Source organism: Equus asinus, chromosome 23 (assembly GCF_041296235.1).
Source record: "Equus asinus isolate D_3611 breed Donkey chromosome 23, EquAss-T2T_v2, whole genome shotgun sequence".
In the NCBI taxonomy this organism is placed as follows: Eukaryota; Metazoa; Chordata; class Mammalia; order Perissodactyla; family Equidae; genus Equus; species Equus asinus.
Window position 1 is genome coordinate 46895311 of NC_091812.1, and position 25428 is coordinate 46920738.

At 35.5% G+C, this 25428-nt stretch overlaps 1 protein-coding gene across 7 annotated transcripts in view; it reads right to left on the bottom strand.

Moving 5' to 3' along the window:
• The window catches only part of NFIB (nuclear factor I B), a 226093-nt gene that overhangs the window by 41883 nt on the left and 158782 nt on the right, over positions 1–25428 (bottom strand). For all 7 annotated transcript variants that reach the window (XM_070495807.1, XM_070495806.1, XM_014843520.3 and 4 more), the window contains exons 4-6: positions 22452–22520; positions 17055–17175; positions 13842–13960 (exon numbers count right to left, since the gene is read on the bottom strand). In XM_070495807.1, the coding sequence (XP_070351908.1) occupies positions 13842–13960; positions 17055–17175; positions 22452–22520 (309 nt within the window). The remainder of the gene's footprint in view (positions 1–13841; positions 13961–17054; positions 17176–22451; positions 22521–25428) is intronic.

Sequence of the window (25428 nt, forward strand, 5' to 3'; positions counted from 1 at the left end):
GAGAGGACTGACACTACCGAATAATTGCAATTGTGATCATGTTAGATTGTAGAAAGGATTCTTTTTAATGACAGAAGATTAGAGAGGCTAATCCATAAAAAAGAAAGAAACAGTCACATTGACAGCGTTATTCTCCAGTGTCGACACCTATGTTTAGATTTATAATTAGACAATAGTTATGGTTTCAGAAACCAATTTGTATAGTTAAATACATAATAAAAGATCAAAAATGTAAGAAAAAGTTCAAGTAGCCTACTCATATAAGCTAAGTTGGTTCATTTAGACTTAAGCACACCTTTAAAGAGGTATTTTGCAAAATCAAGTTATTGTATAATTTTTACTAGATCTACTCTAATTTTTGTTGGCACTGTGACACATATACATCCTAAGCCCTGATGTGTCATTCATTTCACAGCATCACTTCAAAGAGATAAAGGCTTAAGCAAATAAAGAGTTAGATCAGCTCATCTCCCAACAAGGTAATTTCATCTACAAAGGAAGAGCGTTGCTGTGAAACACAGCGTATGTACTCGACTCATCGGCAGCTTGCACAAATGGTGCTCCAGATGTATATCTGTTCAAGTCAGCCCAAGGCAACAATTTTGATCAATTCTAATGTGATAAAATGCTGCAGGGAAAGTGTGCAGAAACGTGTTTACGTCAGCCCTTAATTAAACTGTTGTTCACTTCCAAAGAACCTTAGGAAACACTAATGAGACATGAGTTTTGGCAATTTCTTCATCAAAGCAAAGACCCCTTCCTCAGTCTGTAGCAGCCTGTCATCCAAGTCGCTCCTGGGATAAATGTCACATGGCACTCCCATCAGTTAGCCACCTGTTAGTAGAACTTCCCTGAAGTCAACTAGTGATCTAGGGCAAGCTCAAACAGTCACCTTAACACCTGCCTGTCTGGGACACCTGCTCCTTCCTCACATAGAGTAGAGCAATATGTTAGCTTTTCCAATATGCTTGAGTAGATCAAGGTTACAAATCAGATTTCTATCACCTACATAGAAAACACATCATTTTTTTTTGCCAAAAAAAATTCCTATTCTTCTTCACTATAACGACACTTATGGTTACAACTATTTCAAATCAATTATGTAAGGGCGCACAAGAATTCTTGAATTATGGGAAGCTATTATTTTCAGCACAGCATAATCGTAAATTAAAATATATTAACTGTGCCATTCCTGTGATTTGGAAAAACATACTTCTCTCTAGCTAACAAAAAAGCAAGTTGCCTCAAAATCTTTGAAAAGTCCAATCCTTTTCCACATTCCTAAGTTGTCTTTCTTATTTACACACCATGCTTGTGAGGAAGCCTAAATGAGCCCTCTAGGTACATGTCACCGTTTGCCGGCTTCTTTTATTTTCCAGTATTTAACTTTAAGGTATGTTTTATTACTAAGTACTTAAAAAGCTATTATCATTGTTAAAAATGTTTTTTTATTTTTTAAGTTGTTAAGCTGCTGAACAGATGTTACAGGATTCTATTTTGCAGAGGAAAACTCAAGGTGCAATGAAAGCAGTAGGGGAACTTCTGTTAACTTCAACCCTTTGGTATGAGTGTGATACAGACCAATGAGGCAGAGGCCCGTGTGGGAACCTTGGGCTTAGCGAGGTTCCAATGCCTGGGATTTGACAAGCTTATATGCCATTGACAAGTCTTATGAAGTTAATACCCCTCAGGGTTTTCCATATTTCTTTATTTTTTACAGGTTTTAGACTTCCATAGAAGAGAGTTTTTTTAGAGAGTTTTACAGATTTACCAAAACTCTGGCTACAGAAAATCTCTTCAGAGACCAAACTCACTGTTGCACGGAGGCAAAGGTGGTCAATACATCCATTATTCCATTGAAACCACGTCAAACAACACAAAACACAGAGTGAAAATGAACTTTACCTAAACTGGGGGATTTCTGCTTTCCATTAAAATGTTGGGGTGGAAGCTGGAAGACGACATGAAAAAGGAATGGACCATCTGTGTAAAATAATAACGCTATTTATAATAAATGAGAAGCCTCCAAATCTAGTGTGTGGGACGATTTCAGGAGCTGGAAATCTGATACTTTTACTTCAGGCCATAAATCCAGAGGCAGTCCTGAGACAAGGAAACAGCTTGGGCCCTGTGCCCAGAGGACAAGGAGAAGGCAGGGAAGCTGACTCTGCCAACTGAATGCTAAGAGACCAAGGTTTCTCTTCCTCTGTTTTGCCTTGGGGTAAATCATGTTGAGGAGAGGAAAGTTTGGAGGTTATTTATAACTATATAAATGCTGCAATTATCAAGCCTAGAAGATCCTAGCCCAAAGCCTTGATGTACTTATTTCTATAGTTTCCCTGTGGAGAACCAGGCTGGTCCTCATAAAAAGTTTTACTTGCAGGTAAAGGACTGATGGTGGGGAAGTGCCCTGAGGGAGTATGTCCTGGAGGAGGAAGAAAGGAGAGAGACCAAGCAGGCTATGCCTACTTACTTGAAAGCTTTGCATAATCCCTGAGGTACTATCTCCATTTCCCCATCTCCTTCACAATAAAATAAAGCTATCCGGCTCAGGGAAAGAAAAGATGAGATGTGATGCTTGATGGTTTAAATGAAACATAAATGACAAAAAAGAGGTGCATGGTAGAGACACAAGGCCATAGAGACACTGCTCTTTAAAATACTTCAGAGGACATGCTTCAAAATTGCTTACAGAGCCAGTTCTACATTTAAATATTATGGATATGACAGTGGAGTCAAACCAACCACTCAGGCACTGCAAGTGGGAATGTAAACTGATAAGACTTTTCTGGATTCTGTATCAATATTTATCAAAAGCCTTAGAAATTGACATAACATTTAACTCAGTAATTCTACAGTAGGAATGTATTTATTCCTTTAACAAAATTTCATTGAGCATCTACTCGGTGACTTGGTGCCAGGCAGTATACTAGGTACCGAGGACAGTGAATAGAATTAGACAAGAGCAAGACAATCAGATTTAAGCACAAAGATGTGCATGCGATGATGTTCACTGTATCTTTATTTATTAGATAAAAACTTGGAAGCGACCGGAACACCCATAGGCAGAGCAGACATTTAAAAACTTATAGTATAGTCAAAGGGTGGTCTTTTATGCAGCCATGATAAAGTGGAAATTGAATGACATGATAAAATGCCACTGATATTATAAATGAAAACAAGAAAAGAAAATAATTTACAAAACAGCATCTATTATATGAACCCAATTTAGTTAAAAAAATATATAGAGTATGTAGGAAATGCATAGAAAAAATATATAGAAAATAGTCTGGCACATAATATAGTCAAATAGTGACACGAATTCCCTCTATGTGATAGGATTACAAGTAATTTTTATTTTCTTATTTACATTTGACAGGTTTTTTTGCAAATCTCCAACAAATAATTTTTACTTTTATAATAAAAAATGATAAAAAAAACATATTTTGGGGGGAAAAATACTGCCTGTAGCTTCACAGAGTATTATAAATAGCTCCTAATGATGAGCGGATCTTGTTACTGTGTCAAACACTAGACTTTTGGAAGGAAACGTCTCATTGGTCTTAGGTATTAGGCAACATTTTGGATGTTGCCAAAATGTAAAATGAAATGCATAAATGTAACATTTGCAGTTTAGTTGGCTAAAGGCAAAACAATGTATTTCTGAGAATACAAATGAAGAAAGAGAAGATGTTTCTGTCTGTTTCTAAGGACTCTTCTAGATGTAAAATTTTTTGGTTGTGTGGCAAATGTGAATAAGTCCTTCCCACACACTCCAAGTTAACAAAAAGCTCTGAATGTTATGACAAGACATATGGACTTCATCCCACTACAGTAGTTTGATGATGATGCCAGATGATTCAAAAAATAATTAGCTGCCATGTTAAGAAAGTATCTCCATATATATATATATTCACATTTCTCACACTCTAAGATAACTGTGGAAAAACAGCAAGCTACATTAAGAGGAGATATCACCTTCAATTAGATCTCTCAATTGTTCTTTTAAATGAAACCAGTTCTTTTTAAAAAGAGAATATATGGTAGTCTTCTTGTTAAGCAAATGAAAATTCGTACTTCAAGCACTGAGTTATTGAATCTTAACTACACTGGAGCATATTACCGTATTCTTCAGCAACTGAAAACATTTTCTGATAGTTCAAGTCTCTCTCTATAGTATATTTCACGCCAAGCAGAGTAGGTAGCGTGTTACTACAAGTCTCCATTTATCACATCTCTACAACAAAAAGTCTCCAGGCTACACCTACACCCAATACAAAGTGAAAGCTCAAACCCCTTTGAAGCTCACAAACACCTTCCTGAGACATTAAAAAAAAAAAAATCCTTTGAATAATGAACAACAGTGCTAAAAGAGTGGATACTGAATACATGAAAACTGCTTCTTAAAAACACTTCAAAATGCTTTTGTCCATTAAGTAATTTAACAGACAATGATAAAGTGCCTTGAATAATGTCAGAAAGCCTAATTTGAAAGGAGGAAAAACACCAAACAATTATGCAGGATTTGGAGTATATTTCAGTCACTTATTAAATACTGGCATAGGTAAGGAGCTGCTCATCCCCATGCCTCTGGGGAGACCTCTCGGCTGTAGAGGCTTATTAGTGTTAAGCATCTGTGAGCCATGGACTATAAAATAAAATCAATACCATAACCTTAACTGTAAAAGTCAGAAAGATACTGGAAGAGTTCTAATTTAACAAGATTACAGATGAGTTTTTAGAGGAGAACATTTGGGGAAAAGCCATGCATTTAGAAACATTTATGCTACAAGACGTCTCAAGGTTTCTGTTGTTACTAATGCTGTTATTATCCACACTGGTAATGGTTAGGGTTGATTTAACTGATGTGTTACTTTAGTGGATTTACAGGAAAGTCCTAGAAATGATCTGGAACTTATTTCAAATAAAATCATTAAACTGAGGTAGTAAACTAATTGTTTAGGAACAATTATGATTTGATGTGGTTCAGTGTGGTAGAGAAAACAATCATGAAAATTTTAAGGTCGTCAGTTCAGCAGCTCAATGCAAACACGATTACTCTGTACAATATTCCATTTCTTTTAATGGAAAAGTAGTCAAAACTGGTATAAACTGTAGTGTTTAAGTTCAACCTAAATCTATATTTTTCCTCTAACAAATGTAAATGAAGTAAAAAAGAACATTCTGTCAATGAAATTACTATGATGGCATATTTATTATCCTAATGGTTTTAGAAATCACGTGAAATTGATCAGTAACAAAACCTCTATTTAGTAATGGACCAATTACATTTGTGAGATAATGTCAATGAAACAGAATATTGTCACAGGATAATGGTCTCCTATTGCTACATCCCTAGTCATTTAGAGAAAATAAATGTTGCCGTCTGGCTGAGTCATTTATTTTCAAAGTAGGAGACAGTGATCCCATAACAAGGTTCTGTTATAATAACTCAATCTCTATCAATCATTTGTTGTACCAGAATGGTGCAGGATAGGACACGTATTTGTAAGAACTGCACATTCCTAAGGTATAAGGCAAACATGGTGCCTCCAAGTACATAAACAGCCTGATTATTGCTATTCAATGAGAGTATGGAAAATAAACATTTAAAAAATAATTTAAGAAATAGAAAACTTTCTGAATTTTCAAAAAGATCCATGTTAATGAAAGCTTAAAGACTCAAGTACTAAAGATCTAACAATTCTTTGACTCCAATTAATTTAAAATCTAGAATGGGGGAACATGAAGGAACCTTATTATCCAACTTTGTTATTTTACAGATGAGAAAGCTCGAAGTTTACTGAAATTAAGTGATTTGTCTGAAGCCACACCATTTTCCAAATCGCCATTATAGTGCTCTAGGCAGAAGGCAAAATATTAGAAGAGAACTAAAAGAAAAAATATATATGACAATACATAATTATTTTTATATTTTGACATATATAGCTTATTTTAAACCAGATGCATGTCACACACCTCTACTAAAGACATTCTAGACTTTAGGATTTATTAACAATATTTTATTAGTAAGTGGAAAAGAGATTCTTAACCTGAGTCCAGCCCAAGGACTGCACTCATGAATCCCGGGAGTCCATAAACCCTTCTGAAATTATGTGCATTTATCTGTATTGAAGTTTCATGTGTTAGGGAAAAAAAAACTGTAATACAGGCTTTGTAACTAGTTTACAAAATCATAAATGTACCATCACAACGCCCTGTCTGGAAGGCAGTGTACGCAGTAACAATGAGCACAGGTTCTGCAGCTAAACAGACAAGGACTCCCATTCCACCTCTGCTACTTATTGTCTGTGGCATCTACATCAAATTTCCTAATCACTGTAGAGATCAGCTTAATGCGCTGTAAAATGGGTTTTTAAATACAGTTGAAAAGCAAAAATATGTGTAAAGTCTTAACCCAGACCTGAAAGGTACTAAGTGCCCCATGAATAGGAGCCACAAATGGCAGGAGGGTCTGGTTCTCCTCATTTACATGTATTTGTTGGACAAAAATTTTAAGTTCATATGGTTTCTGCAATAAATAAATGATATTTAAAAAATAAACCAGTTAATATAAAAATAATTGATATAGAAAAGTAGTTGATAAAACTATTATAGGCTACAAAGAGGCTGAAAATATAAATATGGTATATGGACTGTTTTGGATCTTCTTTTAAACAATATATTAGATATTCTAAGGAATTTGAACATGAATTCTATATTAGATTCTATTAAGAAATAATGGTTATATTTGTTAAATTGATAATGATATTGTGGCTGTGTTTAAAAAAGTCATTGTCTGTTAGAAACACTTATAAGTATTTACAAGTAAAATGACATGATGTCTAGGCTTTACTTTAAACATTTCAAAAAAGTGGGAGGTATTAAATGAAACAAGATTGGCAACATATTGATAACAGTTAAAGCTTGGTAATGGTACCTGGAGGTTCACTTTATGAATTTCTCTAGTTTCAATATTTTCCATAACAAAAAGCCTTTAAAAACTTTTAAAAATCATACTTAAAGATTCAATTCAAACCAGCTCTTCTTCACATTTATCCATCAAGAGTACTTATATCTCCAATGTTTTTTACTTCAAAAACTTTTACTGGCACTACTATTAAGAGTTTGATTTTTTACAAAGAAGACATACATTTTACCATTTTAAATTTTGTTTTGTCAATTCTTACAGAATCCTAAAAACTCATAAATTCACTTCTATTCTCCCATTCTAGTTCTACAAGCTTCTAACAGAATCTTCCATGAAGCACCCTAGGAAAATTGTTCATCTGTCGAGACTTGTTAGCCAGTCTTCAAATTCTCCTAGTCCATTTCTCCTTACATAAGCTAGTTTACATATTGATTCTCCAGGTGGATTGAAGGATAACAGAAAAGAAAAAATCAGCCTTTAAGAGAAGATAGGCTCTGCTATTAATTATGTGGACACTTTGGACAAGGCAGCCTCTCTGATCCTAAGATTGCTTAGCTGTAAAATCAGGAGCTTGGACTACATCTTGCTAAGGGTTCTAATGATCTGTGATCTCTCCCTGAAAAATCAATTTCTTACTTTAGACAATATTAGTAGTATGATAACTCAAAATAAACTGGCTTTCCAAACTACTTCACAATAAATTTCAACATGAAATCAATGTGTGAAAGAATACAAAATAAAACCTTTTACCATCCCAAGAAACTTTACAGAGCACACTAATGTACTAAAGTACACTGTCTCTCGTGGGTTTTCCACTTTCCTATTTTAGTCTGTGTTCCATCAATCTAGAGAGCTAGTATTAAACAGCAAGCTATTTTTTCAAACTAATTATCCATTGTGGTTTTTCTCCCAAATGTTATATTTTCAAACCATTTAAGGCTCTCGAGCACAGAAATATGAATACAACATTCCCCTATTAAGTAGTATTGACCCTTCTAACATATTCACAGGTTTGCCCCATCCAAAATGCTCTTCCTGACTAGAATACATGAAAGGAGCACAAACATCTGTTAATTAGCAGGCAACTAAGGAATTCTAATGAAAGTCTTGACCAACAATTTATTGTCTTCCTCTCTGTTGAAAAGATGCTCATGTTGTGATTTCTCAACTACAGCAGTGTAGCTGCAGCGAATGAAACACACCATGGTGGAGGCATCCCAGAGTCTGTTCTCCAATGGTCTGAGGGCACACCAGGTTCACTTCAAGTTCTGTAAGACCTGTACATTCCTGACTTTCGATATTTTCAATAAGAAGCAGCTAAACAAAGAAACTTAAAAATTGTGCTTAAACATTAAATTCAAACCACCTATTCCCATTTATCCATCCAAAGCACTTGTATGTTTGATTTTTGTCTGGTTCAAAATTTGATATTTGACATTTAATCCTTGTGATACAAACGCTAGGAATGTAAGGAACTGTTGGTGTTCTATCCCCAAGGGGAGCTTAAAATCTCTTCCAGGAAGATAACTAAGCTGTTTGTCCTGCCATTTTCTAGAACTTCATTTAACGTTAATGACTCCCAGACAGCAGTGATTCAGTTCTTCCTGAAAGCTTTTCACTCACTCACTCAGCTCCCACAACTCTAGAGAAATCTTGAGATTCTATCATTTGTCTGACTGTAGTCTGGGTTAGAGCACTGTTTTCCAAAGTTTGAACCTACGATTAATCCTCTCCATAGATTCCTGGATGGGAAAAAAAAGGTTCTGAAGTCAGAAACTTAATAAACATATTCAGTCAATATCCACTTCTGGATATTCACATTCTTGGCAAACAGTAGTATACCAGATATTCTACAACTTCATTCATGAATGAAAACGTCTAAATTTTTGTTAAAACAGACTTTTCCAAAATTACTTGAAAGCTCTTGTATCCAGTATATCTATTAACATTCCTTAAACACACATTAAGAAGTGCTGGTCTCTGATTCCATTCTATCATACGTTACCATACTCTTACTTACTGTTATTTATTTCTTTTGCTTTATTGAACTCATGACACTAAGCTGGCATTCTTACTCTCTAGCTCCAGTGTTCCCTTGAGCCCTTTTGCTTAATTCATTGGATATTTAATACTATATCCTCACAGAACTCTATAAAATGCACATTGAAATTTAGCACAACATTTATGACTATATTACTAACGAGAACATTTGCAAAACTATCACAAATAAATCTCTAGGGCTTGGAAATATATTACAACATCAAAAAGACTAGCTGAAGAGACTTATTTAAATGACAGAACTGTAAATTTAAAAGAAAATTGCAATTTTTAGTTCCTACAGCAACCAGAACACAAGGTCTAAATATTGCCTATTTGAGAGTCCAGTATAAATTTTTAAACTACTCTTAAAGTTGTAATTACATACCAATACACCACTAAGTAGTGCTAGTTTTTGCAAACATACCAATTTATTGATTTTTGTGTACAGATTTCCTTCTCACAGTGCTTAAAAGTAAGCTAGTTCTTAGGCATGGAAACAGTCCCCTCATAATCTGGTTTATATTATTTATTCTCTGTGAAGCACCTTTTTTCATAAATAGTAAAAAATTATTTTTCTGTTCAGCAGGTCAAGTGCTGCAAATTTAATTTATTCATATTTGTGTGCCCAATGCCTAGAAAAATTCCTGGCAAAATAGACATTTGATAAATGTTAATTGAGTCCAATTATCTCAAATTCTAAATGTGTAAGAATAAAATTTTACTGCATAAAATGTCTTTTTGAATTTACATTTTATCTAAGATTACAAGTTGTTTAAATACTCGTCAGACTAGAAGCTGTTAAAATTTTCCATTTAGAAACCCCAGCTGTATATTACAAATATATTTACCATTTCACTAAATGTCTATTAAACAGTGTTTTAAGAGTTTTATATTCAGGCTTAGATGAATCAGCAACTATCAGAATGGCAATGGCAAAGTGATATTGATAAAGAATTGTTTCAAACGTTCAAGCATAATTATTAGCACTATTAGTCTGTTAAGTTCCTGGGCATTGAAGAACAACTAGTATTTGGTTTCATGAAAGTAACTCGAATTAGAGGAAAAAGCAAGACCTGTCTCTTACTTGCCCTCTTATCAGAAGTTACAAAGGATTGCTCTAATGATTTCAAGAAAAGTACATCAACTAGGAATGAGTCTGAATTGACTCAGAAAAAAATTAAGGTAGACAAGATCTAAGATGGAATTTTGGGAGGGTAAGAGTTGGAATAAAAGAAATTTTCAACCTGCACATTGATAAGCTAACCTGGTTCTGTTAATTTAAGCATTTAAATCTAAAATGATGGAAAACATTAACCAAAAAAGAAAGTTTTCAACAGAGGTGGACACGGTCAGAAGTTTAAGACAAAGGAACTTATAGAAGAGACTAAACGAAAAATATTCTGGAATCTAGGAAAGAAACGTGACAGTGGCTCCACAGCCCTCTTAGTGGCCCAGATTTCTTTTTTGTTCCCTTCTCTATGTATAAAAGAGAATAAAGTAAAAATATAAAAATTAAATAATTTAGATGCTGACAAATTTAATTTCCGTCACTATTCATCAGAAGAAATTTAAGCAAATTATATAGATTCCTACAAAATGTTTAATATTATAAAATAATGTTCATTTTAAAATGTTCATGTCTATATTCTGCAAAATTAAAAAATGCAACTCTTTTATGGTCAGGAAATTCTTACTGTTTTGTGTTTTGAAAAGACACAAAGATATACTTAGTTAAGCTTCTAATGTGCTACAGTAAAAATACTTTTTTCATTAAATTATTAAAAATTACATGAACATTTATTATTTCATGAATCTAGATTTTGTACTAAAATTTTGCCTAATTTCTTTTTAAAATAAAATGAGTATAATAACTTGGTCACATTATATCCTTTATTCTTGCCTGCTTGGAATAAATCTCAATGGTTTAGGTTGGTGTTTCCGAATAGAAAGGAAAGTAGAATGCCACATATTGTGCATAATTTTGTTATCTTTGATTCTCATATTTCAAAAATCAGTTTTGCTAAGGGCTATGGCAAGACCAAATTTTAATGCAAAGTCAACACTAACAGAATAAGGCATATCCAAAGGAAATAATTAATAGTAAATTTTAAACATTTCTGTCAATTATAAACACAAGTATATTTTAATCAACCAATAAGTAGTTACTGAGTATCAATTAGTGCAGGGCTTTGTGGAAAAACAAGTATAGGACATACTATAGCCATCACAAATATTGGTGCTCAATATGTCCTTAGAAAACTTCCTCATGACAGGCAAGTATGTCTAAAGAACATGTGAAGACAGACAAGAACGACCGCGGGGCATTTTATTTTGCAAATTTAAAAAAAGCAATTTTCTAAGAACAAAAGGACTGCATTTGGCTTAGCAAATTTATAAAGATAGTACCGTACTGCCCTCATTTTTTCATTGTAGTTGAAGCCTTCTTCCTACAATGGCTTATTGTGCACGTTACAAAGTCTTCAGGGTCTTCAGAATTAAAGTGACAGAGTTTTTTTTAAGTACACTTGAGAATGGATCATTCTTCCTTACTCTTAACATAATGTGCCTTTACAGACTTCTCCAATAATTCCAGTCATCTTGACAAAAGAAAATCACCAAGACAATACAATGATTTTACAAAGAGAAAGAATGACAGTTTCCCTTCTACTTTTCAAAAATGTTTTATAATATGATTTGAGATTGGTTTTATTCAATAGGCTCCAAGAGGAACCAATTCTTACAAAGTGACACCCTCTATAATAAAGAACACCTACACTTTTGAACAACATATCCATTCCCACACATTCACAATGTTATTATTACTACCATTAGAATCTTTTCCAGAATAATTTTCTGACGGGGAAAATACGGCTTTGTTTAGAATAAACTGACAATGTCAGTAAAACAAGCAATAAAATACAAAGGGTTGAGGGTTTTGTTTTTATTCTCACTTCTGCAAGTTACGTGAAAGTCCATATTATTTCTTGCCTTCACTAATGAGACTGGTGTTCTGTCAATCAATGGTTCATTTATCCCACAAATATTTATTGTGCCCCTACTATGCACCAAGGGTTGTACATGGTTACTAGGCACTGTTTACCATAGTAGCCCAAACAGATAAAGTCTCTGACCTTACAGTGTAGGCAGATTTAGACAATTAATCCCATAAGTAAACACGTAATATATTATGAACACAATGAGGAACAACACTAGATGTGAAGAGAGAAATAGAGTAGGACCTGATTTTGTCCCCAGTTTACGCTGGGACCTGAAAGATGACAAAGAACTTGCCAGATAAAGAGTTATAAGAGGAGCACTCCAGAGGACATGGCTTAGGTCTTGGGTTTTTGCATTCCCAAATCTAAACAAAGCAGGGAGCTCAGTGCAAAAAGAAGAAAGAGTGAGCACCCCCTGAGGCTGGAGCGGTGGTCGGAGGCCAGACAAGAAAACAGGGCCTCTTGGTCATATCAGGGAATTCTGATTTCTCCTAAGAGGAATGGGAAGTTCCTGAAGGCTCTGAAGCAGGAGAGTGATATGATGTTATTATGTTCTAGAGAGATGATTTCATCTACTCCCAGAAGAACAGATTGGGGAAGGTGTCCTCAGAGCGAAAACTGTCTTTCTGAGAACAGCTGACTTTCAAGTCCTTCCTTAAAATGACCGCTGTCACCTTCCACATGCACAGTGCCCAGGCACACAGCCCACACAGCCATTCTGAAACTTACTTCCCCACCTCGGCACTTGCCTATACTTTTGTCTCTGCCCACACTGTCCCCTTCTTTACTAGTTAAAATGTCCGCACGCTAAAGAAGACCCACCTGACTCCAAGTCCATTCCCTCCAGGAAGACTTTTTCACTGTTCTCTAAACACTATGGCACTTGGTATAGAAATTTGGAACAGCCAAAAAGGAGTCGTGATTAAGGAACTAACTCTGGCTTTAACTGCGAAGCTTCAGAGTTACTTGTCTCCTGGGGTTCCTCAATACACCCCACCCAAGTCATGGGCTGAAAAACACTGATGAAGAGCTCTTTTCTTTTACATTTTTAATAAAATGCAGAACTTGATGTAAAAAACAATTTTCAAATACATTTTTATGTGCTGACGTAAGTCCTATTTGCACATATGCACAAATACCAACAAAAATTGCAGTTAGCTAATTTTTCTAATTTCCATGCTTAATTATCTCCCTCTCATTGTGGCAAAAAGGCATGAGTAAGTCTGATGAAATATACTTAATTGAATAGACTTTCAGAAGGAAAAATAGCTAGTCTGAATTCAGAAAGCCAAAGAATACCTATTTCTTAAAGTTATAGTTTTCTCCAAAGCTGCCCTACAACTGGGTCATATATTCATCTAGAAAAAGCATAACCAGGCTGACTCAGGCACAGAGTTTCTTGCATTATTTTTATTTCCTGCTTATGTTGTACCTACTTTCAAAAGGAATCATGACTTCCTCTTAAAGGGAACTTTGAGTAACTGGCACCTGAGAACTGCATCAGATTTGGCTCCTCCCTAAAACACCCCACACAGAGGAATGAGCTGATCCAATGGGATCAGAACCTGTGGTTCTGTGGCAATCCAAGCAGCTCATGTAGACAGACCACAGTCAGTCACACTTGTAACTGGGGGTTCTAAAAGATCATTTTGTGTGAAAGAAACAGTCCAGTAAACATGTGAAATACGGGATTTTTGTAATTTAACTTTGACAACATTTGACTAATATTAGCTTAAAAATAATTTTACTGTAATCATTTCGTGAAGAAAACATAACCCATATTGCTTCAATTATAAAATCTTGACTAAATGAAACTTAAGAAATGAACCAACATTTTATTCTAATGTCCACAGAGGCATCTCCTTATTCCTCACCTTGATCTCTTTCATGCCATGTTCGACTTCCAGCAGCTGGTGAATTCGGAGAGGGATAAAAGTCTCCTGTAGGACTTGGTTCCATATTTTCATCTATGGATATAGTTTTGGGTCTTTTGCTGTCAAAATATGACAACAGATATATTAATGGGATTTCTGGGAAGATGTGTAGCATTTGATAATACATAATTTGAGAAGATTCTTTCTGTGGAAATGTCCCTAAACACAAGTAACAGTATCTCAGAATCATTTAGAAATAACGGTGAGTATTCAAGACATCAACAGGAGTAGCAAAAATATTTCTAGCTGTAGATACCATTTGTTATATCATATTATACCTGTACTTGCCTAACAAATACGTTTATTATATTTACCTTTCAAATGTATTTCCAAAGAAATTTCAGTAGTAAAAAGTGAATTCTTAATGTGATGAGTACTAATTTTTAAATTGTTATTAAGATTGTACCTGACTCTATTGCTAATATTGATAATTATTATCAATATTAATAACATTCCTTTGTATAGCACTTGCCGTTAACAATGTAATCCCTTCAGAGTAATTCGATGATAAGGCAATGGAGTACAGTAGAACACGAGCTTTGGTGGTCTAGCATCAGATCTTACTAGGCCACTTGCTACTTCTGAACAGTAAGCTCTTTAACCTTTCTAAACTCAGTTTAATCATCTGTAAAATGGAAATAATAAAACCTAGTTCAAAGGGGAATGTTGAGAGGACTAAATGAGTTATTAAATATAAAGCTCTTAGTTAAGTGGCTGGCATTTAGAAGATACTTATTAAATAGTAGTTATTATTAGCAAAGCTATAATTAATAATATTAAAAAATTTAACAGTACTCTACTGATTTTAAACTATTTCATATATTCTTCTTTACTTTTTCTTTAAAAATCCAGTTATTGATCCTTTATTCTTAAGATCAACCATGAAAAACAGTCCATTGCCAAATCAAATCAATGACCATACTTTTTTTTGCTGAGGAAGATCTGTCCTTAGCTAACATCTGTTGCCAATCTTCCTCTACTTTATATATAGGTCACTGCCACAACATGGCTGATGAGTGGTGTAGGTCCGCACCCAGGATCAGAACCCTCGAACCCAGGCCACTGAAGCGGAGCATGCCAAACTTAACCACTACACCATGGCCAGCCCCGAAACAGCATACTTTTAAAATAGTACGTTTTGAGAGAGAAAACATAGCTTATCTCAATAATTAAGAAAAGCAACCATTTAGAGCAGATTTTTATGGCACATGTCATATTGCTTAATATACTGCTTTCATATATCCCCACCAATACCCTATTAAACAGTTAATTATAACTATGAAAACAGATATTTCTTCCTCCAATTAAAACAAAATTTTTATTTGCATCTATGCAGGTAAAAACTAAAAAGATATCTTCTGAATTAACTTTATGCAGTGATAATAAATGTAAAAGATTTCAGAGTTGGAATTGACCTCAGAAGTCATATACATAAATCAATCCTCCCTTTTTTACAAGTGGGGAGACAAATTTAGAGAAATTCAGTGAAATTGCCCAGGGCAAGTTAATGGAAGTAGTCCAACCAAAGTAAGGACTCTGACTTCCAAGACTGTGTTCTTTCTACTGCACTGTTTCCAAACCCTGGAAGCATGTGTATGTCTGGGGTATATTTATAGATATACTTGTGATTAATATTTGACTCACAACTCCCAGAATATTAACATGATGTAGAAGATGGCAACCTCTCATCCATGTTAAATCACAGTGAGAGCAAACAACAGTTGTTCGGTTTCACCCTAAAGTATCCTAAGTTAGAACTTTGGTTTGTTCAACCATCCTTTAATCCAATTCTCCCATCTGTGAGTCAGCAGTAAAGATGGATGGAAAACTTGAAATGAGGAAGAAAAAGATTTTCCTAAAGTAACAGAGAAATGTTTTTTAAACCTTTTTTATTTTGAATGGTATAGCATCGGATACCAAATGATTTTGAGGAAAGGTTTGTGGTGACAACATACCAATCCATCAGACAAAAGAAAAAATTACTATCCATGTTTCAAATTTAGGAAAACTAAAGCATTTTTAAGACCTCACCATGTCATAGACAATTTTAGTGCTAATAAATGCAATTATCTAGGTATGCAATCTAACTATGTGAAAATATAGTTTGATCATAAATGATATGAAATTGAACTTAGCTTACAGACATAGTAAGGTGCATAGCCCCATAATCAAATCAAATGCAGTTAATTTTCGTTATTGATAATAGCATAGGAAAATAATTACCCAGATATTCTTTTATTTTTAAAAAGTCGGTATTATAAAATGTCTGTTATGCTCTTATATTTGATCACGGCTATGTTGAATGCTCTAGAAATAAGATGGGTCTTCATATATTGAAGATCCAACTCAAAAAAAAATAACAAAGCTATAATATTTATTCATCTTGCCTTCTCATTAACTCAGTTCTCTTCTATCATTCTATAATAGTGGAACATATCATCATGAAATTCTATGCACAACTTTCCAAGCTATTTACCCCTCATTTAAATAGGAAACCTCTCTTTAAACTCCCGTGGGACTAAAAGTTACAATTAGAAGGTCAAGAGAGAAAAATGAGAATGTCAACAGAAAAAAAAAGCCAAGTGGCTCATTCCCAACAAAGACTAGTCAAGCCAAATCTCAGAGCACTAATATTTTCATTGGTAACTGAGAGTTAACTAAAATCTTCAAAGAATATCGACTAATTGAACAACTTGGCAAACTGTGGCCTAGAATAAGGCCTTTTACTTTTAAAGTCAAGTAAATGACACATTTTATTTTTCATGTTTCATTATCCCGAGCTTGGATGTGGAATTAGGGTAGAAGTTACCAGGATGGATCAATCATAAACCAGGGACCCCTGCCATGACAACATCATTTTTAAATGTGTCACAAGAATTAGTTAACTTGTTATATCAAAAGAATAGGATAAAAATCATATTGATACATTTTCATAGTTCCCTTGTCCCCACAAAAAGATTTTTTAAAATGCTTTGAACAACAATTACATTTAGTTTTTCAATATCAAAATAAATTTCACCAGGAAAGATTAAAAATCTGTGTAAAATCTGCAAAAATTCTTGAACTCTTGGCTTTGTTTCCTGTCTCTCTTTACCTACCTACCTACCTATCTGTATATAGACTGACAATAGGGGTAGCTCCCCTTTCAGTTACCTGCTTGGTGGAGAAGACAGCGACCTCTGAAGATTGACCCCCGAGTTCATGTCATGATAGTATGGTTGGCTTGGGATTTCTCCAATTGGGAAGTTGACTCCAGTTCCCTGGGTTATGGGCGCTGAGGAATAAAACAAAAAGAAACATTGGAAATGACATTTACACTTATCATTTCTATTCAACTGTAATAATTTCATGTTTTCCATGCCTCTGGGCAAGGATGAGGAGAACTCTATTGACCTTAAGTTATCTGCTGGGGTCAGACTTGAACACTTCCTCACGACGCCAATGTTCAAATGTTTGGAAACTCGAGGTACTCAGACTATAATCATTGGTTATCACTTCCTCTACTCCCACTCTCCAAACTTCTTCACTCACTCCTTTGTATTAGTTATCACTACATCTGTCACCCCACCGGTCTATAGATGTGTCAGAGGAAACAACGCATGTTTCCTATTGCTCAGCCCCAAGAATAGCGCTTAGTACTAAGTTGGCTCTCAAAGAGCAAATTATGGTTAAATAAATCAATACAGAACAGTTTCACAAATAAATATCAAGGATTATTAACCTATAATAATATTAACATTAATATTAGAGTGGATTAGAAACCATGATATTTATAATTATTCCATATAAATAATTCTTATATTAGGGCAGGTATACAAGTGAAATTGACAAATACGAAGTAAAAGTCAATTTTTTTCCAAAATACATATTCAGGTTTCATATATGAATGCTAAGTGTGGCTTTTCTCAATAATTATGTCTTGATTTTTAAAAAGTTTTTATGTCACAGCTTTATAAGTCTTTTAAAATGTACTCATGGAGCTGTACACTTTATTTTGTAAATCAAGTATTTACAAATACTTGATAGTATTATTTTGTAAATCAAGAATCCTTTTTGAATCTGCTGATATATTATCAACTGAGACTTTTGTATCCACGTGTTGGTTTTTGTACAATGGATTACAAATTTGTTTCAAGATACGTTGAATAAACCTGTGAGGCAGCAGGTTGTGTTAGAATGAGTAGCGTCTTGAGAGACAGATAGCCTTTTAGTTTTAGCTCCCTCTGCCACTTATGAGCTATGCGCCTCAGTTTCCTAAACTATCAAATGTGAATAATAATAATGTACCACATATGATTAGGTCAAGAATGAAATGAGGTCAGGAGTGATAAAAGCCCGACATTGTGCCCTGTGCATAGTAAGTACTTCCCTTCCTTCTTTGCTTTCTCACCCAAATTTCTTCCCTGGTAGGCTGAAGTGGTTGGCAAAGATGGAACCACTCAAAAATGTGCTAAAAGCAGATGAAGTGGTATAAACAAAACGATTGGTTTACGTTTGTTCATTCACTAAGTTATTGATTATGTCCATTACTAGCAGGTGCTGCAAGGGATGGTCTAAGACAGTCCTTATCCTTAATATAACATATTGGGCAACATGTTGGGTAAACAAAACACTAATAAAAAACATATAAATACCAGGATAATGCAGATTATAATGAAATTGCCCAAATGAATGACATGATCGACAAATACTGTAGGATTTCAAGGGAAGAAGAATTCAATACAGGCTTGAACGTCCAAGAAATCTGTGGAAAAAGCTACAGCTGGCACTGGATTTTGGAGAATGAGTAAAGTATTGAAGGGAGGTCATTCTAAACAGAGGTTACTGAAGGAGCAAAGTCACGGGCAGAGATAATATGCAAGGCAGAAACCAGGCAGGTTGGTGTAAAAGGATGGTGCTTAAGAATACTTTCTATTTCTTCACCTGTTTACCAGGCCTTCAAAAGCTCCAATAAAAGAAAGTGCGTTGTGGCAACAATTTTAGAACCCTTGAAATTCACTCAAAGCACACGTGATCTACTTCATCTCCCCCTCTCTCCTAACTGCTTCAAGATAAATAGAACATTCCAAAGGGACTGCGGATTTTCAACGAATTTTTCTTACCCAGACTTTTAATAAACATTCCAAATGCGTTCATTATCAGTTGAATTGTATTACAATGTCAGGCAGGCCAAGACTAACTTAAAATATTCTTTAAGAAAATACGATGAAGAGGCACATGCTTTCTTGTGGAGAAGTAATCAAGGAATACACAATGAACATCTCTCTTTCCCTATTAAAGATTAAATAAATCAATACAGACAAGATTAGTCATAGCTCCAAACTTCTGCAGCTTATGCTTTCTGTTAGATTGTTCATGTTGTATAATAAGCTTTACCCTCATTTTACACAGAAAATATTTGTATTCAGTGTGTAACCCTGCCTAATAGCTTGAACTCTGTTGGAAAGCTAAAATGTAGCTGTTTGTTGTGGCTTGAGGTATACCAGAGGTTAAAAAAAAGCAAGGTAAGAAATCCCACAATAACCACATGCTTTAGTTTATTATTAGAACCATGTTCTATGTGACACTGGAAAGGAGAGCATGTGCTAGGAGGCACTGGAGGGGCTCAGCGAAAGTAAGCAATCTGTCTGGCTTCCTACACACTAATGGACACAATTCAAAGAACTGGCTTACTAAGAGGAATCTTACAACTTACATCTCATATCAACTATTTGCAATTTATTAAGCTCATGCAATATTTAGGCAAAGATTTGTAGATTCTATTTAACACACATGGCTTGATCATCAACAAAGATTGCTTGACCATAAATGTACCAGGTACAATTTACAGCAAAACGATAAAAAATCTTCGGAAATTTTGTTTTTTCTAAATTTTTCTCCAGAAAGATTATTCCAGAGTATCAAAACAGTGATAAAAATAATTTGTCTACAGATTTATATGTGAGCATTATAAAAATGTAGGGTGCATTCTGACATTAAATGGGAGATTACAGAAAGAAAAGTAGACTAATAATAAACATGGCCCAATTCTAAAACAGTGCACATAGCATTTATTTAATAACAAAGAGAGTATGTGAGAACAGCAAGGCCTAGACAGATATTCCTGTTTAAAAGCCTCTGTAAGAACTTGCATCGGATGCAAAGATCAGTGTTAGCAGCTCTCCCAGAGAGTGGGCAAGAAGGCTGGAAGCTGCAAATCACGTCTAAGAGGCTGCCAATAACCTCTTAGAAACGAAGCTGCCAAGAACCTCAGTTTCTAAGGGTTAGAGGCCAACCCTTAATCTCTCTTATTGTTCTCCTCACTCCAAAAGCTGATCCTAAATCAACTTTTAAGATGGAGATAATACCATTCAACAGAAAGATCACTATCCTAAAACTGAATAGCTTCACTAGCTAAAGTCAACATACACATTAGTGGGTCATATGATAGTAAAACCCTAGAGGACAGAAACCATTAACATACCATAAACCCTCAAGAAGTCAGAATTGGTGATATACAGCATAAGGGTTGTGCTGAAGTTTATGTTTACTTAGCAAACCCTTATTTCATAAACAATGAAGTTCAATTGTGTAAATAAGATTATAATGTGGATATATTAAAACACTTAGGAGAATAACTTCTCAAGCACTTCAGAGACACCTATTTACATACGAAGTAGAGAATAAATTAACTAATGAATGAATACAGATAATGTACTAATTACAAATCAGTACTGTTTATTATAACAGGTAACTTACAAACCTCTAAGAGATGACATTATGAATTAAAGAATGAATTAAGTATGTTAAATTTACCTTGTAATTTTTTAACTCTATTTTTTTATTTTTCAAAATATCTCTCTGGGCTTTTAAAGGTTCTGACAAGGTTCTCCTTCTACAGCATCTAGCATAATGCTACCTATAACGAGGTACTAATAATATTTTCTGACAGAGGACTCTACTGTCCTCACAGGAAGAATGAAAATATACTAGGAAACTTAGAAAAGTACAACTTTAAGCACATAATTTCACAATGCCTCAAAACTGTAGCAGCATAGCCTCTCTGCTAAAGAACAGTATGGAGAAAACACACACACTCATACACACATACACACACACACATCTTCGAATGCCCACTTCGTTATGTGATGCCAGAAAGTGGCAGTCAGATATGTTCCTTTCCAAATTAAAAACAAACATAAAAAACTTTCAAATGTCAGAGGCCTTCACACACCACATATTGATCTGAAAAAACACACAAGGCTTAGCACCTTGGTCAATGAAACAGACCATCAGAATCCTCTTGCTCAGCAATAGGAACCCTAGAGCTACTGGGATACAGGATAAGGATTAGGTTTGGGTCTCCTACACTGTTCCCAAGTAAACAGACCCATGACAGAAGTCTTTTGGGCACACACTTATCCACTGCAGAATTATATCAGAAAGAATAGATTACTTAAGGTCTTAAATGTTCATGTATACTACTCTCTAGTATACATGGTATTCGCACTGGCCACTTCAGAATCTGAACTATTTGAGAAACTGTGGTTCAAAAGAGAGTCACTCACTAGCTTGTAGGTTCTTCACTGAACACAACTCTAAAGAACTACCTCTACTCAACCTCAGTAACCCACGCTCGCTTTGTTCTTTTGGATCATCATAATTCTTGTTCACGACCTCCAAATTTGACCCAAATGAAAAACACAACTTAAAACAAGGACCAGAGTGCCACTATATCATCTGAATAACATCATTCCAAACTGTGATGCTCTCTATCACAATGTCAGGTGAAAACGCACCAGTCAAAGTTACACAAATAAGCTCAATCAGAGAAGAGAGCAAGAAGAAATGAGTCACCTCCTTGAACGTAATCAGTGCGTTAAGAGCTGCATCTTAGATATATTTATTTGCACACCCTAGTAATAAGTAAAAGAGTTGATCAAGGAAACTTCCCCCGTTCTTAGCTGGCTGGCCAGGTGAACTTACCCGAGAAAAATCTCATCCGGCCTGCCAAGAATGGTGTCTCAGGTGAGGTGGCCGGTTAAAACAATTGGACATTGTTTTGGATAACAATGCTTTCTATCTATATCCACCTACAATCTGCAAAGTTAATTTCTGCATCCCTCTACACTCTGCGTGTTGGTGTGTATATCCTGTACATCTCCAAGCCCCCACCAAAATGTTAGTAAAATGAAAAAGTACTTATCTACAGGAAACTTATGTGGGTTATCATAACAACACGGAGTACATTTAATTAATCACACTTCCTTTGATATAAATGACCATCTATGGTCACAGAGAGAGCAGTGAATTAAATGAATACCAATACCACAGCGATCAGAACAACCCCCAAATTATTTTTATACAACAAAAAGTTTTGATGACTTAAATGCAGATATTTCAGAAAATCAGACAGAATATATTCACTTATGATTTCATCAAAAGGTCAGAGATTTTAAGACTCAAATTCTCCTAATATGTGGCTACTCTTCATACTGTATTTAAACTTCAAAATATAAAACATTTTAAATCATATTGTATAACTAAATAACAAGAAAACAATTTACTTACTTCTGGATACCCTCACAAGTTCTGATACGTTGAAGACTCCAGATTTTACAAAACTATCCTCAAGGTATCCTGCAAATAAACATCAAGGGGAAAAAGATCAACATAAGCAGGAAGCAAATAAATGATTAAACCCTAGAATTTGCTCAAGTGTTTTTAAAGCAAGGGTTAGAACAAAAACCAAGCATGTTTACAACAAAGACAAGTAAAAGCGAAACTCTTGTGAATGCAAACTGGGTCTGTTCAAACAAAAGTCAAAAGTTTAGATGCTAAGTAATCTCCTAGGAAAATTTTTTCTCAACTTTCTGAATGTACAGGGCAATCGTGGTTTCATCTGCCATGGCCCACGCACAGAGAATGAAGGTTTGGGCTCTCACTGAATGCCTTCAGCTCGGTCCCACCTGGTAGACGAAAGTCCACCCATTAAAAAAAAAAGAAAGAAAAAGGAAAACCACAACCACAATTAGCACTTTGTTGGAATTACTTCAAAGATCTCTTGAAACCACTGTTCTTTCACAAATCCTTCCCTGATTAAAGAAAAGTGAGCTGCCGTTACCAGCACTCCCACCCTTGTTCCAGGGTCATGAATCACACAAAAGCAGAACTTGTACATACGGCAAATTTCTTGCATCAACCTATTTCCAGGCCCCTCTAATATACCTCACACGATTTCGCTGCTTTCTCATCCTTGCTACTACACCCTTGGACTTCCTTCGTTGCAAGAACTGGACACTTTTGCTAGCAAACAATGGTGAATCCAGGCCTCCAGGAATGCCACATGACCCTTTTGTGACATCCAGGTACAGGGTCCACAGTGGCTGTGGCCCACAGTTCAGGAGCCTGAGTTAAGCTGAGACCTGTTTGGCAGTTGGTCTAGCTACATCCAGAACTAGAGATGAGGTCTCCCACAAATGCTGGTCATGTTCCCAGGTTCTCCTCTATGTGAAGGAGGAGTAATGAGGGTGAGAACACTGTAGGAAGGAGGGATATGGTTACTCTCTGCTGCCCAGGGAGAGAATATCATAGAGTTGTTAGGAATAATAAGTGAGATAAAAGTATAAAACCCAGAGTAGGCACTGATTAAATGTTACCAATAAGTTAGGACTGGCTAATAGAGCCAACAATCACCCATATACTGAATTACGCACACTGGATTCCAGACAATCTCAAATTATTTGTAAATCTCCATTCGGAAACTTTACCAGAACAGAAGTTACCACACCACTTTTCTTGTTTTGTTTTTTTATGAGGAAGGTTGGCCCTGAGCTAACAGCTGTTGCCAATCTTCCTCTATTTTGTGTGTGAGATGCTACCACAGTGTAGCTTGATGAGCGGTGGGTAGGTCCACGCCTGGGATCTGAACCCGCAAACCTGGGGCCACAGAAGTGGAGTGTGCACTCTTAACCACTATGCCACTGGGCTGGCCCCACCACACCACTTTTTAATCATAACTAGCATGAAAAGACAGAAAATCACTTAATTAGCATATATGCTTTATTGCTGTGAACTGAGAAGTTTCTTCAGAAACAGAAGTGAAGGAGAGAATGAGAAGGAATTATGAGATCTGGGTGATAAAACTTAGGTCTCATATCAAATCATTACTCAGAAAACAACATACATTTTTAAGAGGATAATAACAAAATGTCCCCATTTGATGTACCTCTATTTTAAGAAACTCCTCCTTCTTGAGGAATTAATTTTTCACCAGCTTGAATTAATTTCAGCAATTATTGAGAAACTGCTAGTGAACCAACACTGTACAAGGTGCTAAAAGCCATGAAGATAAAAAAGGACACTGACTGTGTTTATGCGGTGGGGGAAAAAGGTATTTTTAATTTTCTGAACGACAATAGGTTATCATTGTGTACAAAGATTTCTGTTGCTTTCATTGTTGTTTTAAAGTATAATGAATTATACTTTATTTTATATATAGTAAATATAAAATTTTATGTATGGCAAATATTAAATATGAAGACCTTGTTATCACAACTACCACCTGTGTACTTGACCAGTCAGACAAGATTGTACGTCTTCACCCAACTGTAGTCTGTAAATGCCTGCCCTCATCTTGCTCATGCAGCTCCCTCTGATCAGGAGGCCTTCCTTCTGCAGACACTACTCTCATCCTTCAACGTGCAGTCAACCACCATCCACTCCATAATCTGCTCCTCTCCCAAACCCTGTGCCAGCTAGAAAGAATCTCTTTCTTCTGTATTCACACACCACCTAGTTTGTACCTACTTTACCTTACTGTGCACATCAGAATTCTTAAAGAGATCCGTTTTCACGTCTTGTGTTCTTTACTGGATTATCAGTTCTTTTATTTTGGGGAATGACTGGGTTTTGTCCCCCTCTATATCTTCCTTGACAGATAACTCAGTGCCAAATAGAGTAACTACTAAATAAATGCTTACAGAACAAAAGTGTTAAATTCAACTTTTTGAAACAGGCTCACAAATGAACATCCTGGTAATTTCATAACAATGTGGATAAAGATGGCTTAAGCGGGAAGGACAACCATGCTGACCCTTGTTATTCCCTGGAGCTCATTTGCTGAGGAGTTTATTTAGGCTTTTGGGTAGAATGGGAAAGAGTAATGATCAGAGTCAGACTGTGTGTCTGACTTTGTTGTGTAATATCACGTGTAATACATAATAACATTTCAACATGTAGACATGACCTGAAGTTCATTTCCGTATTACTCCAATGAGTAGTCAGGGCTCCCTTTGCTTCTTAGTCATGCCCATAGGATGGAGTGGTGTGTGGACCTGTTAGGAGCTGAATCCTAAGGGAGGGAGGAAGCACCCCAGCTACTCCCACCAGCGGGAAGACAGGAAGGCAGTCACATACAGGCAAATACAATGACTATCTCGGAGAAAAGGGACGGCAAGTCAGGACAGAGCAGTGTATTTCTCCACTCCCTACCCTCAATTCTCCAGGTTCTAAGGAATTTAATCACAAGGAAAACTGAAAGAGTTAT